The 19,867-nt window shown below is 44.9% G+C and overlaps 1 protein-coding gene across 4 annotated transcripts in view; it reads right to left on the reverse strand.

Annotated features, from left to right (window-relative positions):
- Positions 1 to 4,579: 4,579 nt before the first annotated feature.
- LOC6612554 overlaps positions 4,580 to 19,867 on the reverse strand; it is a 35,568-nt gene continuing 20,280 nt past the window's right edge. Inside the window, exons 4-14 of one of the 4 annotated variants that reach the window (XM_032726780.1) lie at positions 19,462 to 19,861; positions 19,075 to 19,404; positions 14,908 to 15,854; positions 14,430 to 14,593; positions 12,743 to 13,286; positions 10,595 to 10,716; positions 10,444 to 10,518; positions 9,749 to 9,903; positions 7,009 to 7,100; positions 6,292 to 6,484; positions 5,282 to 6,132 (exon numbers count right to left, since the gene is read on the reverse strand). In XM_032726780.1, the coding sequence (XP_032582671.1) occupies positions 5,282 to 6,132; positions 6,292 to 6,484; positions 7,009 to 7,100; positions 9,749 to 9,903; positions 10,444 to 10,518; positions 10,595 to 10,716; positions 12,743 to 13,286; positions 14,430 to 14,593; positions 14,908 to 15,854; positions 19,075 to 19,404; positions 19,462 to 19,861 (3,873 nt within the window). Of the gene's footprint in view, positions 6,133 to 6,291; positions 6,485 to 7,008; positions 7,101 to 9,748; positions 9,904 to 10,443; positions 10,519 to 10,594; positions 10,717 to 12,742; positions 13,287 to 14,429; positions 14,594 to 14,907; positions 15,855 to 19,074; positions 19,862 to 19,867 lie in introns of all 4 variants that reach the window. The other 3 variants (XM_032726777.1, XM_032726778.1, XM_032726779.1) reach the window with 3 other exon arrangements.

The following is a 19,867-nucleotide window of genomic DNA, read 5'->3' on the forward strand; positions in this document are numbered from 1 at the left end:
CTGGCAGCTAGTCGATTTTTTATTTCTTTCTCTGCGAAGTGACCCACTCGGTTGCTGGACTTCATTTACATCTAAATCGGAATGCTGGCCTTTTTCGGGCTTTTGCGGCCAACATTTCTGATTTGATTGGGGTTTTGCAGTCAGTGCTGTTTTCGCTCCTGTGGCACGTTTCCCGTTCCAGGCCCTCCACTTTAATCCGAATTAATTTGCATCGAAATTCCAGCTGCACTGCGGAACTGTGGAATTAGCCGCAGGCCAACAGGAGTTGACAGGATATATACAACAAGTGCTAGAGCCCAAGTTCGCCACAAGTCACAGGAGCTGCATTTGTGAGTTAAACACGAGTTATGTATTTGACAATGATCCACAAAACTCCGGGGTAACACAAATGGTACACATATTGGACAAAAGATAAAAAGGGCCACAATAAATGAAATATTTTAGAGCCACTAAAACGTAGCTACTGTTACCACAGAGTCGACTCGCCTTCTTGTAACTAATCTGGGACTTAATTACAAGTAAAAGGTACTCCTTTTTTACGGAACCAGCGATGACTACGGCATTTGGAGTTTCGTTCCCTGTAGAAGTGTAAGCATGTATACAAAGGATGGCCACCATTGAAGCAGCATAATTAATGTTCCAGCCAGCCATTATCCAAGTTTTTATTCTCCTACTCTTTCCGGGGGTCTCGGCATCGCTGGCATTTTGATTAGTCATTTATGGGACACACTTTCGCCCTTGGTCCTCGTCCTGGGCATAACTTCCAGCTCGGGAATCCCGACTAAGCCGCAGAAAACAGCATTTTTGGAGGTCGAGATGCTGGTGCTGGTGCTGCGTTGATTAAGTGCCTGACCATTTGTCAAATTCCGGGATGGAGTAACTTTTAATTGGAAACTATGCGTTGCAGTTATGCGGCCGGGTGCGTGATGGGCACGGATCGAATCCGTAATCCCTTTGGCCTTAATTGCCCGAGACTGTTGGTCCAAGTTCCCACTTTCCCCCAATTGAAAGACGGGCGGTTAATGCTGAAGTATAAGCTCTAATTAATTACACATAGAGTAAAATATTTATTTATGGTTAAAAGTGCCCATTCAATTTGATTGAATGAAGGTTTCTCGCAAAAAAATATGAATTACAAATGCTTACGCATACGTACTAAATCGTGGTTACTTTATATGTATTCTATTGTATATGCCACGTGGAACCATCTTTGCCTTTGCTCACCTAAACCAATTGCTTTGCTTTGAAACTTCAAAATCACTCGGAATTAAGACGGGAATTGAGAGCAAATTGTCGTTCAGTATATATATATATGCATATATATATGTACATATATACATATATATGGATATCAATTACAAATAGAGGTTCTTGCAAACACACACATATCATAAATGTTTAACGTACATCAAAAAATCTCAAGTATTCATAGTGTATATTCGTGTATAATAGAAACAACTACAGCGTCTTTTGATTTGTAAACAATTTTGTAAGGAAAAAATGACACTATTTGGGAACGTTTTTTTGTTTTTATTTTTTTTTTTTAATTTTTGATTTGATTCGAACGGAGTGAAAGTGGGTTGGGGGAGGGGCAAGAAATAAATGACAGGATGGTAGGGAGCACCAGTTGGCTTTCTATAACTAAATCTCCGTTCGCGTATCACACTTAAATGATATATAACAACAAGTTAACCATTAGTCAAATGGATTCCCATAAAAATGCCGCTGAACTTGTCCGAAATTCGTATAAAGTTTGGTTTAACTTAACTTATCGCACTCAAATGGCACGGAGTAAAACTTGTGTGTAAATATTTCATCGTATATATTTTGTATACATATATGTATATAATAGGGGTATATAATTATATAAGATATATATTTGTATTCAAGTAGTTTTGTATATGCGACCTTATCCAACCGATAGGTTCTATAACTTGTAAATGTATTCTTAAATTATCGTGTTGTCGATAGTGTACGCGAAATAGGTTATGAAAGTTGAAGTTCAGGTTGTCAGGTTGTTGTGATATTCTTCTGTTTCCGGTATGTATGTATGTATGTACCTTGTGTGTATACTTTGTTTGTGTGCTGTGTAGGGGAGGAGGGGGAACAGTAAAATCAGTCTCGATTTTGAAGTAGTAGGTAGTAGTGGGTGAAGTTCCGAAGTGATTCTGTCCGTTAGAGTGAGCGTCCCCAGTTCCGTGTCCAGGGTTTCTTCCCTTGACCCAGCTTATGTCCAGTTTCTGTTGCCCCAGCACAATCGAATTCGATGCCCCATTAAATCTGGTCCAGTTAAATATATTCGCTAAGCCTCCTGGCCACTGGACTTTCAGCTGAGCTCAGCACAGTCGTTTGGTTGGAGTTATGGTCGAAAGAGGTTCAGTAAACTACATGTCAGATTGTAGTTGACGAAACTGACTTGGATATTAGATGTGGTGTCATACGCATTCGCTTCACTTGCACTTAATCTCCAACTTAGGTCATTCACGATTCGTTGTTCCGTTCACTGTGTTTTTTTGTTTGTTTTTTTTTTTTTTTGCCATTTTTTTCTATTTTTCCCATTTCTAGCGCTCCCGTTTTGCTGGAAGCTCTGATCAAGTCTGACCAAGTACTTAGTTAGATGGCGCATAAGTCACCGTCTCATTCCCCCGAATTCGTCCAATGTCTTGCTTCTCGTTTTGAGCAATACCACTCTGCCTCCATTCCTTGCCAGCGTTTTCCATATTTTTCAATTGTTCGACAGGAGTGAGAAGTGAGGAGTGAGCGGGGGGAGTTCTTGTGGCTGAGTTGAGTGTGTTCTTTTTTTTTATTTCAATTTGTTTAAGTTTTCTTGTTCTTGACTTTGTGTACCTAAGTTACTTGTTGTTGCTGCCGCTTGTGCGGACAGCACAAAAATAATGGTGGAATGTATGACTTATTCTTTGTTTTGTTTTCTTTTCTTTTGTGTTCGGTTTTTGAAGACCGCCTTTCCTACCAAAAACTTTGACAGCTTTTACAACGTCAGTTGAAAGCGATTACCAACGAAACGAATAAGGCAAGTAAATAATTTAACCAGCTGTCAAAATGCAGTTAATGCACTTAACAGCTTGTATTCACCTAGAACAAAAGGTAAAAGGCAACGAAAATTAACAATTTAAAAAGTTTAACCAAAAATGCAGAAACAAGTAATACTCAATTATTGTGAAAACCCCGTCGCTTGGTCGATATTCCATTTACTATATTTCTGAGTTTGCGATAGTAGCCGCTAAGAAATTTCCAAAAAAACACCAATTGTGTACATTATTTCGTGCCTGTTCCATTTGAAGACAGTATTGCAGGCTTTGGTTAAGCGCATTATGGTTTTTGCCTGAGTGGCTGGCGTTCCAACGACCGACGGAATTACAAAAGCAATTGGAAAAACTTAGGGGATATTGGAGGTACTTCATCTCCGCCTCCGATGTCTTGGAGGATGAAGATTTGACATTAATAGTTGCTCTTTTCCTCTGATTTAGCATTCATAAGCTATTAATATTGAATATTCTGTGTGTTGTATAGTATCCCTGTTCTGGTGCCACTGGCTGTAACTTTTTGTAGAACTCTTTGTTTCATTGTTCAGATGGTATCTGCTGTTGTTATTATTATTTTTTTTTGTATGTACTTTATGTAGTGCTTTCAGTGGTTTCAGTGTATTTTCGGTATTCTTACCACACGACATTTAGAAGTGTAAAATACTTATTTGCCTATTCTTGATCAAAGTCGCGCAAAAAAAATGTTTTTTTTTCTTAAAAACTCTGCGCTAGACAATTATTTTTTTTTCATGTATCAATAGATGTGCATATGTATATGTATAGTTCAGCAATAGCCAAACGAGCAGCAGTTCCAAGGGTGCGCATCTTACAAAAAGCTCTCACATTGCTTTATTGTAAATAGCAGTTAATATAGGAAAAATATATTAATACCTAAATTGTTGGTGGAAGGTTTTTTTTTTTTTTTTTTTGGTAAATAAGCAACTAGAAGAGTATCACAAAAGAGGGTAAATGTAAAATAGGGTATTTAATTGTATACGATAATGTTTAAAGTGTGCTAAGAGTTGAGCCATTAAGTTGGACCATTGACATTATGAAATCGAATTTCATTAACATGCTTGCCACTCTAAAAAAAAAAGTGTTTGGACTATTTCATACTGCTCTTTTTGGCTTTCATTTGTTTGCCAGATTTCCTGTCTACATACATAAATGTCATATGTCATGTTCATTGGTTGAAAAAAATGCATAATTGCACCATATTACTCAATATATGCATTATGGTATAAAGTCAATTCATTATTTGTTTGAAACTTGTCAGAAACCACGCGATTAATCATAACTAGAAACCACAAAAACGACATAACAAAATAGAGTGCAATTCCTTGCCCTGTTTCTCTACATATGTATGTATATTGCAATTGCGGTTTTTCCTGTTTCCTCGAGTATGTATGTATGTGCCACTCAAACAAAGCCGAAGTTTGTTTATTTTTTCTTTTTTTTTCATTTTAGCTGCATTTTCATTTTGTTTTCAAGCGGATAGGATTCGATTTTGCATTTTGCATTTGCATAAAACGTGCTTAACTCTTTGTTTTTCGATTTTGTAAAATTTGCTGATCAATATTTTTGTTAAGAAAATTATTGTCCGCATTTGCAGCGCCACCTACCGGTTGGGTTCGTGGTAAAAGGGTATGTCTTTTGCTTTTTAATGTTATGTTATATTCGCCTGTTCAAAACTTTCTAGATGCTTAATATCACTTACATACGTTTCCAAAGGTTGTCTACAATATATTTTCAGTCCGCAAGTCGCACGGGCATGGATGACTAGACCACTCTTTTAAATGCCATTTCAAGTGATTATAAATTTCTAGAAATCTGTTTGGCCCAGAATTTCATATTGCTTGCCTTCGCCCGACGAGTTGCAGTTGCCATCAAAAAGTGCAAAATCTATAGCTCTGAATCTGCAAACGTCCGATGGCCAATGAAACGGAAAATGTCCCTGTAGTTTTTGTGGAATATGCAACTGGAAACTTCCTCATAAGTTGACCTCCTTTACACCTGCACTTCCGTGTTCGACTCCACCTCGGTTTGCGCTGCTGTTTCGTTATGCCTGCCTGTTTTGGTCTCTGGATCTCCTGGTCTGGATGGTTCCGGTTCCGGTTCCGTTTCCGCTTCCGCTTCCATTTCTATGTTCCCACTTCGCCTCCTTCTATACTCCGTTTATGTACATTCAGTCTATGCTTCCTATGCTTCCTACTTCCTATGCCGCCGCCGCCAACCGTTTAGATCACGAAGAGATCGCTGCAGCTGGAGGAGTTCCGCCGCTTGAGGCTGATGGCCTTCTTGAAGCGCAGCACCGACGAGATGAATACCTTGGTGCGGGCGGTTAGTTTCTTGACCACCTTGCGATTGCAGGCATTCCGGTGTCCTCCATCCACTGCGTCCTCACCGTCCTCCTCGTCATCGCTGTCGGCCAGTCCACTTCTCTCCCCGAAGCGCTCCTCCGTCGCTCCTGCCAGTCGTCCCTCCAGCTGCAGATCATCCATGGCCCGGAGCTGATAGCGCCGCTGCAGTTCAGCTGCTGCATCCGCGGCTGCAGACGTGGAAACGCCGCCGTCGAACGAGCGACGCTTGCGGAATGGACGACGATGACGTATGGATGCCGCCAGCATATTGAACTTGCTCAGCTGCGACGACTTGACCACATCCTCGTCCTCGTCCACCTCGCTTTCGCCCATCTTCAATATGCTTTCCAGGTTTAGGGGCTTGCGGTTGGGATTCTCGATCCGCGACCGGCCGGCCTTCGATGTGCTAGGCACTCCGTCCGGATCGTCGTTGGCCTCGCCGTTCTGCAGCCCCTCCGGCAATCCGCCATCGAAGATCTCCCCGTCGCCCTGGCAAACGCTCATTTGGCGGACCATCCGACGCGTCTGCAGGTGCATTCCACGGTGCTTCTGGATGGTACTCTGGAGATTCAGGCGCTGCAGCTCCAATTCCGTTAGCAATCGCAAACGCTGCGGATTGAGTTTCACCTGGGCCACGATGCCGACCAGCAGCTCGTCCACATTGTGATCCAGTCCCGAGGACGTCTCGATAAACTTGCACGCTATTTCCTTGGCCACCTTGCGACCCACTGGAATTGAAGAATTGGTTGTGTGTGACCAACTGGATTAGTTCTTAGCCCTCATTTAAACAGTATAGAATATGTTCTTGAATGTCGTTTTACAAATAAAAGATATGGCTGTGATTTAATCCGGTCAATCAACACACAAAAATTGAATAGATTGCTTACTCTGACGGGTGACAACTCGGTGTCGCTGCAGATCCGTTTTGTTGGCCACCAGGATGGCTCCGCGGGACAAGAGCATCTCGTTCTCCTTGAGATACTGCAGGACACGCTCGGCTGCTGCGAAAGTGTTTCGATCTATCACAGAGTAGACCACCACGAAGAGGTCGATGTTGTAGGTGGCGCAGAAGGCCTCCGTCTGCAGGCGAGGACCAATTTTGTGGTGGAGAAATAATAGAAACCAAGAGTGAGATGAGCCATATGGCGCAAAAAAGTAGGCTACAAAAATCGTTCTAATGAAATTTCAAGCTGCCTGACGACGAGCTGGGTGGGTGGGGCCAAAAGGGATGGAAAAGTTCACGTTGTTCCAGCTGAGACGCCTGACCCCTTGCTCAAATTAAAGACCCAAAGCTTCCCTCAATCCAGACTTAAGAAATCGCACATGGGTTAACCGAAAATTGCAATGGTTTTGTGTTGAACATTTGCTAATTGCAATTGCAATTGCAACTTACTTTGTTATTTGCAATACTTTGGTGTCATGCCATCACAATGTTTCTTCTTTAAAGTGACGACCGACAACGTGTAAATGACATTTGTCAGTGGCAGATGGGTGTAAGTCCACAGCTTGATCCACTTAATCAGACTGGGAAAATCGGAAAATTCGGAAAACGGAAAAATTCCCAGCCAGACGAGGGAGCAGTTTTCAGGGGAATCGGAACTCACCGACATCTCGCATGCGGGATGATCAATAATCTCCAAGTCCGTCTCAATGTTATCGACCAGCACCGACACCGTCTTCTGTCCGTAGTCATCATCTAAAAAAGTAAATGTATAAATGTATGTATATATAATATATATGGGCATACAAAAACTAATTGGTAATTATATTACAACATAACAAAGCAGCCAACGTGGTGTGCATTTACATTGACATCAGAAAAAATGAAAGGAAGCCCTGAGCTTTGAATGTTTTCACGGAAATCAAAATAACAAGTACTCGAATGCAGTTCTAGGGTCTTAAATCGTGGGCATTGGAAGGGCGTGCCGCCCATAAAACCATAATCAAAGTGATTTTATTTGCCCAGCAAGTTAATGTCGCAATTGACGCTCCCCTTTCTCTGTCCACATTGACTTGTTTTTTTTTTTAGCCCAGCCATGAAACGTGGAAAAAGGACGCAGACAGTGAACTTGGAGTGGAGGCCACACCGGGTGTTGGCAACTGGGAACCGACCCTCGGTGCTCCGTACTCGCTACTCTGGAGCCGTAAAACCTTCTTGTCCCTTGGAGCACACGGAAAGTGCTACGTCACACTGCAACACTGCCAGAAAATTAAGTTTGGAAATTTGCCTATTTTAGCTAATATTTCCAATGTAAAACTTTACTTTCGGTAGAAATGCTATTTTTTTTTAAATTGGTTTTTTTTCTATAATTTGGCTAAAAAGTGTCACATAGGTAAAAGCGAAAACGGATTTTTACAGAAATTTTCATTAGAAAACGACAGACACCACGTTTTGGATTCATTTGAAAAACTAAAATTTCATCGAATGTAGTCTATTTTCGTTTAGATGCCACAGGTACAGTTTTGGGTACAGTTGTGTTCAAAAGGTGTTTTGTAGTGTTGCTCTACAATAGTGGTGGTTGCATAAATGTAACTGAAATCAGGGCGATTGTCCAAAATCAGAGGCACTTAGATTTACTCCAAACGGACACATGACATGTAATAAATTTACCATCTGCTTTCGAGGGCGTGGCCAAAGCAGTTCCGCCGCCCACAGATTTCTGTGGTCATGCAATCCTGGCAGCCATTAGCGAAATATGGCTAAGATGCGCCCACACGCAAAAGCACACAGCAATTTGCGTGTGCTGCAGGAAAGCATTCGAGTATCGAAACCACACACGCAGCCCTCAAGCAGTGCAAGCAGTGGAAGCAGTGCAGCTGGCAAGCTAGGAACCAGTCCGTAGGACAACTCATCTATGTTAATTGCCAACAATGGTTGGCAACCAAAAGGGCAAAGACCCCCAGCACACACAAACACACTCGCACACACTCGCACACACGATTGCCATAAAGTTCGCCCCTCCTTATGGACTAATTAAAGCTCCCAGTTTTATTATCTCCACAACACACACAATCCTGCACAAACGACCATGGCAATGCCACTTTTCGGCCCTTTGGCCTTGTCCAGCTGCAAATGCCAGCGAGGCGAACAGAGACCAATCGGAGCCCGTATTGCACAGGAAAGTACAATGAAGCTTGATGATAATGATATAAGTACGCCGTACTCCATTAATATAGAATATCCAAATCGCATGCGGGCGCTTGCTTCCTGACCAGAAATCATCCGCTGGCAGCTGTTGCTGCACGGCGACACACACATGTTGCGCCGCTTGCAGCATGAATTATCCGCTGCTAATGAAATATTGGGTTTCGGCAACTTTCGCCATGATCGGATTACTCCAGCCAGAACTCAAGCCGTTGAGCTTCCAGCATCCCAGACGTAATTAACTCAGTGCCAGAACACAAGTGTGGTCCATTAAAGTCCGCTGCTCAAAAGGTAATTCGATAGTGGCACAATTCAATTAATTCGACTTCGGAGCGGATGCACTAGCATCTTTTGGTCTGACTAATTACGTCAATTTTCGCCAGACCCCGGCAGACAAAAAAAAGAAAGAGAAGAGTTTTCCGGCTTTGAGCACAGCTCATCCATACCATGCCCGTATGGCACTTGAAAACTGAACTAAGGTAAGACTAGAGACTAGTGACTAGAGACCAGAAACTTTAAATCACTGCAGTTTCCCTAATACGCTTGATAGGCATTGCCTTGCATCGTTCTTGGAAGTCACAATAACAAGCCATGCCATGCCAAATGCTGAATCGAGAGGGGAGGGACTGGAAAACACTGCATCCCAGTCTATTTGCGACTAATGCGATTTTCTGGACGAGAAGCGGGACACTAAGCCGATGGCAGTGGAAATCCTTCTCCACTTCACTCTGAAAATCCACTTAAAAGCTCCAAAGCCGCTATTAAAGTGGTTGGCAGTCAACTTGGCCATGTTCTCTAGCGTTTCCACACTGCGGGATCCGGTGATATGGTCGCGAAAGTTAATGAAATTAGCGCCGGCGGTTTTCATATTTTATGACTTTGTGCCATAATTAAAATGCAAATGTGTTTGATTAAAAGCCGCGTAGTGGAGCGCCAGGCGGGGGGTGGGGGGCGTGGTGGGGAGGTGATTCTGAAAGGGCGACTTCATTTTCAATTACGTTGCCTAACGTGTGCCTGGACAAATAGCCATTTAGGTACGTGATTCACTTATAAATTTTATACAATTTGAGCAATTTCTGAGCATACCTAAACATACATTTGATATTTGGTTATTTAAGTATAGCCTTACATTTGCCCGATTAAAAGAAGTGACAATTGAAAAGAGCCTGGTGAATAATGAATTTCGTACACCGACTTACCGAGACTCAGGTCGTAGGCGCATATGTAATCGGAAGTGGTGAACTGGTAAGTCAGGGTGGTCTTGCCCACTCCGGAGGCGCCGAGCATGGCAATTTTGTAGGCCGGAACATTGGGATCCCCGTCGATGACTTCGCCCGATGCCCCCGATGCGTTGCTACGAAGATACAGGCAATACGAATAACATTAATAAGCGAATCAGCGAGGCACAGTGGAGCAACCTAATCCATAGGCAATCAAAATTAAATGAATATATATTTATGTGTTAACTAATCTTTGGTACCATCAAGTGGAGTAGGAACGCAACAGAATTTAGAAGAAATCCATACCAAAACAATAAGTAAAATACCAATTAAAGCGATTGTTGCCACTGTTCAGGGAAGGCGTCGTTTTCCTCGTCAATGAGATGGAAAACGCTTTGGCATTGTTACGATTCATCCCCATCTTGGGTCCCCAAGCTCCAGACTCCAAGATGCCGTTGTTAATGGCAGCGGAAAGTGTTTGGCGTGGAAATTGTATGAAATTAGTCAGTCTATATAGACGTGAAAATGCCGCACATTTCGCATTGTTGTCGCCATGTGAACTGTCATTTCATAAACAATTTATTGCCAGCCAGCCACTTTTGTTCGCCGAACATTGAACACTGAACATTTGAACATTGAGCATTGAACGTCGAGCGTTGAACCACTGAACTCACCTATTGTGTCGATCCACGCCGCTGTTTGAGGTGCCGGTGGAAGTCACGGAGTTGATCGAACGTGACCTGCGGCTTCTGTTCCAGAAAAATAAAAAAAGAAGAATAATAAATGGCAGAGCCTGACAAAAGTATCAGGGCCTTCGGAACTTGCCTCAGGGAATCGCCCAAGTTGCAGATGCCATGGGAAGTGATGCTGAAGCTCCGCAAACGGTAGTAGGTCATGTCCGGATCACCGGCATGGATGGCCGAGCGTCGCATCTCCGCCAGACGGGGCTGCAAAGTGAAAATAAAATAGCAAAATGAAAACGGAATGTTAACATTTTGAAAATAACGCATACGCCATGTCAGCTGCCTCCTAGGCGTATACGCAATGTCACACTCGTAAAAATTGCGCATACGCAGCGTTGACATCTTGTCAACGAAGCTTACAAATAAAACCATTTTTCAAATACATTTTATCATAATGATAAGAACATATACATATGTGGGCAAAAGCCTACAACTGTTGGTCCTGCATTCGATATCTTTTAAGCTGCCTAATATGCAGTAAGTGCAGCCTTTACAAATGGAAAACATACGTCGAATTTAAGACACCTCCAGCAGTTTGGGGCACGAAACGAGTAGGGAGCACAAAGTACCGGCTCCTGTTCCTGCCAATTGCAGGGCGGTTGCCCCCGATGGGCTTACAGGACACACATATTTGCGGTTGGCCTTTCGGGCAATGGTGGCACAAAAGTTTCTGCACTTTTTCGGCTCCCTTGGGGGTTTCAGCCTCTTTGGCTTTATTCCTTTTTTGTTTGCTTGCAGGCGACGGAAGTGGCGGTGAAGTGTGAATGGATGCGGGCCTGCAGTCGACAAGTTTGCTCCTTTTTTGGTGTCGAGTGCGACGCACACTTGACACTATTAGGCATTTAATGCTGAACCCCGGACTCCAGGCAAATCCACGTTATTTCGCCGGTGCGACCCATCAATGTGCTTGCCATTGATACCGTTTGAAGGTTTTCCCGCTCACTTTGATTGCAACCAGCGCCCATTGCAGAGAAATCAATTTCCAGACGGCGCATCTCTGTATAAGGTTCTGTGCCGGAAAATGTGAAAACTTCGGGTCAATGTCCCCGGCTGGCCCACTTTCTTGCCGCTTTGAGTCCCTTGCGACTGTGGCAGGTGCAGGTATTCCAGGTGGCACGTAGTTTGCGCAGCACGCGTTGCACAATTTTCACTCGAGTAATTTCACAAACTAATTACATAAGCTGCACCGACTAGACAAGTGCAAGTCAGCCGAGGTAGCGTGGGGATTATGAAGCCCACGGCCGACACCGCAGCCATAAATCCACGATAATGGCACACAGCCAAAGGGACAATTGAATGAGTCGACCTTTATGCACCTATTGAATATTTATAGAGCTCGGAAGTGACAAAAAATGTCCTATAATACCTTAAAGGTAAACCAAATGGCATGAGTACTTTTGCAAATGTGGAAATGATAGAAATCAGTTTTTTGTTCAGTGAAACTATATTCAGCGTCTAGGGAATGCCTTGATACACAATAAGTATATATAGTACACATATATGTAGTATATATATATGTTGGGAGTGCACTCAACTCGCCAGCTGATTTTTCAAGTGTGCCAAAAACGATACAGGAAGGCACAAGGCACAAGTGGGCCTGGATCTGGCCACTGGGGGATGGTCGGTGGTCGGGGCATGATAAACTTGGCAGCTAGGCCCACTCCTACCGCTCCCTAAAAAGCAACTCAGGCAGCCAATGACCCGGGGGCGGAGGGCCAAGAGCAGAGCCATGTATCAAATGCTTACTCATGCTGAATGCTGCAAACTTGGCCGAGTCGCACAGCCACACAGAAGTAGACTCCCCCGATACATGTGTAATCTTCGGTTCCTCCTTCGTCTGGAGCACAGATCAAGCTTTTCTTTCGACTGCCGGCTACTATTAAGCATATTTCAGCGCTGAGTGGAGTGCTAATGGCTGTCCTTAAACGACTTTTGTTCCTCGGTCCGAGTTTCAATTACTTGTCGTCCCATGTCGGTGCGATAATCCCCACGAGCGTGCTGGCCGAACTGACTGAATTGGACTATGCAGTTGCCAGCTGCCGAATTTGGGCAAAAATAAATAGTTTCCATGACTGGGCAGTTTTGTGGAAGAAGCTTGGGATAATCGTGACTTGAATGTTCGTATCGCATCCGACGATTGAGTTTAAATACTACTTGTTTATAAGTCATTTGTCAGAAATATAATTATATTGTCTGTCAAGTGTTGTAGCTTCTTTGGAATATTACTCACCCTTCGACTTTCCGCCGGCATGCTGGATGTCCTTAAGCGTTGTCGCTCCGTCATCGGCTTGCCGGACTGGGTGGCCAGGACGACGGAGGAGGCCAGTTCGGCGATGGCGGTGCCGGATGTGCTGGCCCCCGAGGACTCGCCCACGCCTCGTTCCCGCTTCATGGGCAAATGGGTGGGCAGATGCTGTTGCTCCTGCTGCAGCTGCAACTGCAACAGCTGCTGCTGCTGCTGATTGCTGGGAATCATGGAGACCGGGGACGGGGAGTCGGTGGAGTCGCCATTGCCATCCGGCCCACTAGTCACCTCGGCGACAGCTGCCAAAGTGGTGCTGGAACCACCGAGAAACCCCAGGCCCACCGTCAAATTTAAGTTGTGTGAAGATCCGCCTCCGCCAATGCCATCGGATCCCACAATTCCCGGCTTCCCGGCTTCACCAGAAGCGGGTGGCTGGGGATTCAGCGATCCCACTGTGCCATACTGCGGTGACACAGCTCCGGACATGGCCTGCTGAAAGGTCAGGACTCCGGCTAGTGACATGCGATCCCTGGAAGCAGCAAGAAATGTAAATGTTAATTGCAAATAATTGCTCTTGCTCCCTTATTGAGACCTGAGTTATTTGAGAACGCTAACTATAGATTTAAGTTCGAAAATGATAATTGCCCTCTGTGTATCTGCACACGCAGTGTGTGATTCAATGGTCATGGCTTGGCTTAAGGTTAATTGCGTTTCAGCTCATAATTAGGCTACTTAGCAGCGAGCTTGATGAAAACTGATTGAAAATTGCCCCAGACCCGCTGGCTTTTAGTGTAATTAGCCCAATTAGGACGCACAGCGAATATTCAGCGAGAAAAATTAAACTCTTATTAAATTCGGAAAGGTTATTCAGGATGGAACTCGGATCAAACAGCAGTAGACGTTCCATTTTTTCCCCAAAAGCTGACGCTTCATCCAGCGCTTTCAAATACCTCTTAAATTGCTCGAGAGCAAAGAGAGGCAACTGGCTTTAAGATTTTCATGGAAACTTCTGGCTTCGCCGGCGGGAAGCGATAGATGTGGCAAACTGTGAACTCATTAAAAAATTCCTCTTTTCCGGAATGGAATGTTGCAAAAGTGCACTTGTTTTTATTTTTTTTAAAGCTAAATGCAATTGTGTCTGAAGCTCTCACAAGCCATTTGCTAGTGAATTGTGAATGGAATAAAGCGTGAAGCATTTGAAAAGCCATTTGGCATTAAAACCAGCACAAATTCCATTTCGAAAAAACCCATTGGGCCAAGGTCGCGCTGGGAAGCCAAAGACAATGGCCAACAACTGTTGGCCCACAGGGAGGCGACGAGAGGTCACAGTTGAAGGCTCCAGGCGGTCGGGGTCACCTAATTAGGGTGGCCCTTCTGCTCTACCCACCTGCCTGCCTACCTGCTTGCCTGGCATTGTTGCAAACTTTTTAATTATCATTTTTACTTGCTTATGACTGGACGCCTTCGAAGAGGACTTGTGCCCCCAGCTGCAGCTACTTTATCATCAGCTTAATCTTCCTCGGAACTGAAGCTAAAAAGTTGGCGAAAGTCATCACAAATTGGTCTTCTAACAACTTTAGCCGAATGCTGATTCGTAACCATGGAATAATTAACATAACGAACCTCGTCACCAAACATAATTGAACTGGAACCTAGAACTGTCAATTCATACCTGGCACTGCTGCTATGCGAAATGCGCTGAAAGTCGTTTGAGTCGATCGGAGCTCCACCGATGCTATTCCGGGTGTAAGTGTAATCCGAGTGCAAAAGATTTCCGGCTATGGATGAGGCGCGACGCCTGTTCAAAATCGGCGACTTCTGGGCCCGCAGACTCTGCTATGAATGGTCATGGTATGGTGAAAAATAAAGAGACAAGTTGTAAGGGGTTAGAGGTGTCGCTGAAAAATAACTTTGTGTTATAGGAATGTAAATATTTATTGCAGCACACACATTTAATTATTGAACTAATTGGCTTTAAAGTGTCTGTTTGGCTTCAAGCATGAATATGAGACCGCAATCCAATAACGATTGACATGAATATGAGACATTTACGCAAACAAACTTTGTGGCAATAAATAATAATAAAATCGATCAACCTTTTCTTTTTTCCAACAACAATTGTACGTGAATAATATTTCAGCGATACTTACACGACTGCCAGTTGGATTTTGAGCCGCGTTGACGAAATCGTTGAAGGTCGTGAGTGGCGGCACAATCTGAGGTGCAGGTTCCTCATCCAACTCCCACTCCGTATCGTAATCAAGCTCGGTGTCATCCGCGTACTGCTGATGTTGCTGCTGATGCTGCTGCTGATGCTGCAGCTGTTGCTGCTGCTGATGTTGCTGTTGTAGCTGCTGCTGCTGCTGATTTTGTTGCTGCTGATGTTGCTGCTGCTGCTGATGCTGCAGCTGCTGCTGCTGCTGATGCTGCAGCTGCTGCTGCTGATGTTGCTGATGCGACTGGTGCGGCTGATGCTGCTCGAACTGCAGCTCCTGGTGCGAATCGTAGTGCAGCTGCTGCTGCATCTGCTGTTGCTCCACGGCCTGGTTATAGCCGTAGGCAGATGCCGAGGTGCTCGGCCCCTGGTTGTAATAGCCGCTCTGCTGTTGCACCCGCTGCAAGGCCGTCTCACGCGTGTGGTACGCCCCCTTTCCACTGTGGGTGGGCGGTGTTGGCAGCAGGCGGTGCACCACGTGCACCCCGGGGGTCGGGAGCTGAACCTGCAGCACGGGCTGCTGGTGGCTAGCCTGCGTGTGGGGGTGTGCCTGATGGGCAACCACTTGGTGCTGCTGGTGGGCACCTCCTCCTGGATGTTGCTGGTGGGTTACCTGTTGGTGGGGCTGATGGGTCACTACTTGATGCTGCTGGTTGCCCAGTTGCTGATGCGTCACCTGTTGATATTGCAGCTGCGTAACTCCTTGATGTTGCTGTACATTTACCTGTTGATGTTGCGGATGCAACATTGCCTTCTGCTGCTGCTGCTGCGGCTGCTTGAGGATCGGCTTGAGGACATTGTAGGCCAGCTGATGTGGAGCCGGCGAGGGCACGGGATTGTGGGTGCTGCTGCTTATGCTGTCGCTCTCATCGCAGCTGGCATCTGAGCACCCGGACCGGAACCACGGGCAGCAATCAGGATAGAGTAAATAGATCGGCGGAAGTTTCATTACAATAAAAGCGAAGCCATTTTGTAAATAAAATACTCCTGTACAAAAGTTACTACTACAGCATTTCGGTATTACTTAAAATTCAGCTGAGTGCCAGCCTGAAGTTGAATTGATCTAACAAGATTCCAAAGGCAATTACAGATTCATGCAAAATTGACACAAAATAGCTTGGGAAATTGCTGGGAAAATGACAGAGTGAAACAAGTCGTCTGTTAGTTTCATAATTGTCTCTCCATCGTCCAGTTGACAGAAACCAACCGCAACGATGTGGCCAGTTCCACTGGGCCCATCCCTCTACGCTTTTCATCCTTATCTATGTTGTATGGGAAAAATGTGGGCAGGGGACACCTGGGCCACCTGTGCCACCTGTTCCCGGGTGTCTATATATCGCTTTTGCGTTGTGTGTGTCTGCCTTCCCCAGGAATTATGTTTCCCAAGTTGAAGTCAAATATGAAAATGTTTTGCCAGAACCCAAAAAGCAAACTTTTCCGAGACATTTCCCAACGACTTTCTGTTTGCAAGCGTGTGAGTGTGTTTGCTTTCTGTTTACATGTTTATAGCCAAGCTTAAGTTTTCTTTGCTGTTTCCTTTTGTTGCTGGGCGAAAAAAAAAAATTAATAAACTTTGGCTCTTTGTGCGTCGGTGGGCGCCATAAAAATTGTCGGTTAGACCCGGAGCACCGCTTAAAATATGGCCACATATGACAGGCTAACAGACTCGACCTCAAGAATACCCAGTTTAATATTCATTTGATTTAAGGAAATCCTGTCACTCGAAAGTCACGACTTACAATGGTAGTTCAAATTAATAGTTTATAAGAACTGTCTAGATTTTGGTCTCCAAAACATTTGGTTTAACGATTGGATGCGTTTTAAAGTGCACAATTTCCTCATCAGGCTACAGTCTCATTATTTTTTAATTTTCTCTGAGGAATATACCCAGGAAATTTCGTCCTTGTCCAATGGGTGGCCATAAAAATTGTTTTCAACATATTTATGATTAAATTTCATGGCCCCCGAGTTTGCCTAGCAAACTTTCTGGGTGCTTTCTCTTAATTAGCGTGTGGCACATTTCTTCGTCGACAGAGCTTAAGAATTTTATCACGCAGCCATCGTTTAAATTTTGGCAACTGTAGCTAAGAGCTGGGAGTCTATTTTCTTAAGACGGCATCTATTGTATTGTGCCCATTGGCAGTTCAATAATTCGATTAATGGGCATGCCATTCGAAGCATTTGTCACTTGTCTTTGTTCATTTGAGGGCATGATTTTAACCAGATTTAATTCCGTTGATCCCGCCGATTAATCATAACGTTCGGGAGGCTCTATTCGGTTTAAACCTTTTTCAGCCGCATTCAGTCAAATTAATCACCATGAGGCGCCCATCCATTACAGAAATGAGTCGCCGGTCTTTTTATCGAGCGGCTCCATTCAACAGTTTACCAAATGCAATTAAGTGGACAAAGGCAGAAAGTATCTTAAAGTTCGAATCCCTTCACCTGACAAACAGGCACCCGCCCACCCAAAAAAGGAGCCGATTATCCATGTAACCCGTAAGTGTCACCCGCCTCCGATTCGCCCCCTCAAAAAAAAGGGGGAAAAAAGACCAAAAAGGCTTCAAGACAAGCGACGGGTAAATGTCGGACCTTTTTCGCTTTATACTCTTCATTTGCCACTTTTTAAGTTGATGTTTAATTTTCGTTTTTGGGCTCCCTTCCGGATCGTTTTTTTTGTTTTTTTTTTTTGTTTTTTGCCCCTTTCTTGCGGCCTTGACTTATCCGTTTTATTATTTAAAGCGAATTTAAAGCGCATTTACCAGCAGCAAATGGAAGGTGGATCCTTCGGGGTACTTTATCCATTTGCCCAATATCCGCTGTTCGTGGATTCGCACGTCGCCGGCTGAGACAGGTATCTAAATTCAAGTTTAAGTGTATTTTCCAGCTGAATTTTCGAGAGGAATATTGCAATGTACACAAACAGCCATTGTCAGAGTTTCCTTAACGACATTTTCGGATTAAATGAAAACACTTTTTAAAGTCAAGTGGCTAAAGCTAATGCTCTGAGCAGATTCCCAGCCAAATTAAATTAAGTTAAAGAGCTTTCTTTATGTCAACTTGGGCGGCATTCGGTTAATATTTTCCCTCTTACCAACACCTGCGGCTAACATCAATGAAAACGGTTTAGTTTTCGAACACTAGCTAGCACGCTAAAAGTTGCGCTCTTCAGAAACTAGCCTGGACAATGAACCAACGAGTGTATAATAAAATGGCCTAAATTCACGCAGAATGCATTCAACAAAAATGGCAAATTTGTCAGCTAGTGAAATGTGCGTCCGGAGTAAAGTAGCAAAGTGCTTCGAACGGACGGACACAAAGGACTCAACTCCTCGGGACTTGTCCCTTAACTTGTTGTCAGGTGCCACAAAACAGCCACAATTGCATCAATGTGGCAGCCACCACAACGATGGCCATGCAAAAGGGAGTTGCGATCTGGCAGGTGACTTGCGGCCTCGTTAGCCGGAGTCTGCAGTCCGGGGACCGGCGAGCCGGAGAACCGGAGAACCGGAGCATGGACCACGAGGCACGGAGAACGAAGTGTGCTCCATGTCATTGTCACTGTATAGAGTCACTTTGTGCCCGGAAAACAAGTCCAGGCAGCAGTCTTAATTAACCTGCCAGCCGATGGCCGTGCAGCATGCAAACAGGCAGCTCGTTCTGCAATTGGGGCCACCGCCCATGGCACGCACTTCCGACTTCCGCACTTCGTGGCAGGACATGCCGTCGTCCGCCCTTTTTGCTGCCCAGTAACTGGTGACTAATTCCCTAATCAAGAGCCAACCCCTGCAGCGCCTGCATTTCCGTGACGATAATCCAGATGGCCGAGATTTCCATTTTGGCCAGCTGTGGAAAAGGCTTACATTGCGTGCGCTATTAATTGCGCTTTACAACACTGTCAAGCGATAAGCAGTGTGGATACTTAATCAAGAAGAAAGAGCATTTCTATTTTAAAATTTTACTTTTATGCTATGTAAATTTGGCTAAAAAATAGTTTCTTAAAACACTATTCAAAACACGCACATATTTCGGGTATAAATAAAATAAGTAATAATTAAGTTGTACATACATATGCACATATGTATATCTTGTAAAAACTCACCGAAATCGAAGGCTCTTTCGAGGATGACCGACCCACGTTTCTCCTGCCGCTCCTGTCGCTCCTGCAGATCCTTATTCTTCGAGGCTGCCAGCTCGGCGGAAGTGAAGTTGCTCGCCTTGTCGATGGACTTCCCCTTGGGCGTCGGTGGTAGCATGTATCCGCCAGAATAGCCCTTCAGGTAGTTCGCACCGCAATTGTCCTCGCCATCGGGTCCGGAACGGGCAGCCTTGCCACTGCCGCAAACGCACTCGCAACAGGCCATAGTCACGTGCTTCTGTCCAGAACCGAGTTGCTGATTCTTGAGCTGCTGCTGGAGTTGTTGGATGCCATCTGCGGAATTGTCATGGTGCAGGGAACAGTACTTGATGTCACCGCAATGAAATTCACCATCGATTCCAACGAAGAGTGCGCATCCACGATCCACCGACGAGTTGGTCGCCTTCAGAGCGGGCTTCAGGTTCGACTTTGCGGGCGAAGGATACACGTTCTGGCCACCGCATCCACCTCCGCCACCTCCGTCACCAGTCCCCGTGCCAGTGCCACCCGGCAAGGTCAAGTCCAGGACGCTGCCGCTGCTGCTCGAGCTGACATTCGGTGCAAGGGTCACGGGTCCCAGGCCCAGGGCATTTAAGCCATTGCTGCTCAGAGTGGTCAGCGATCCTCGCGAGCGATTCCTCCGCAATGAATTGACCCGGTTGGTGGTGGTCGAGAAACTTACATTGCGATTAGCATAAAGGTCAACGCTGCTGCCACTGCCGCTGCGACTGCGCGACTGAAAGACGCGCTGCTGCAG

Source organism: Drosophila sechellia, chromosome X, assembly GCF_004382195.2.
Source record: "Drosophila sechellia strain sech25 chromosome X, ASM438219v1, whole genome shotgun sequence".
Classification (NCBI taxonomy): Eukaryota; Metazoa; Arthropoda; class Insecta; order Diptera; family Drosophilidae; genus Drosophila; species Drosophila sechellia.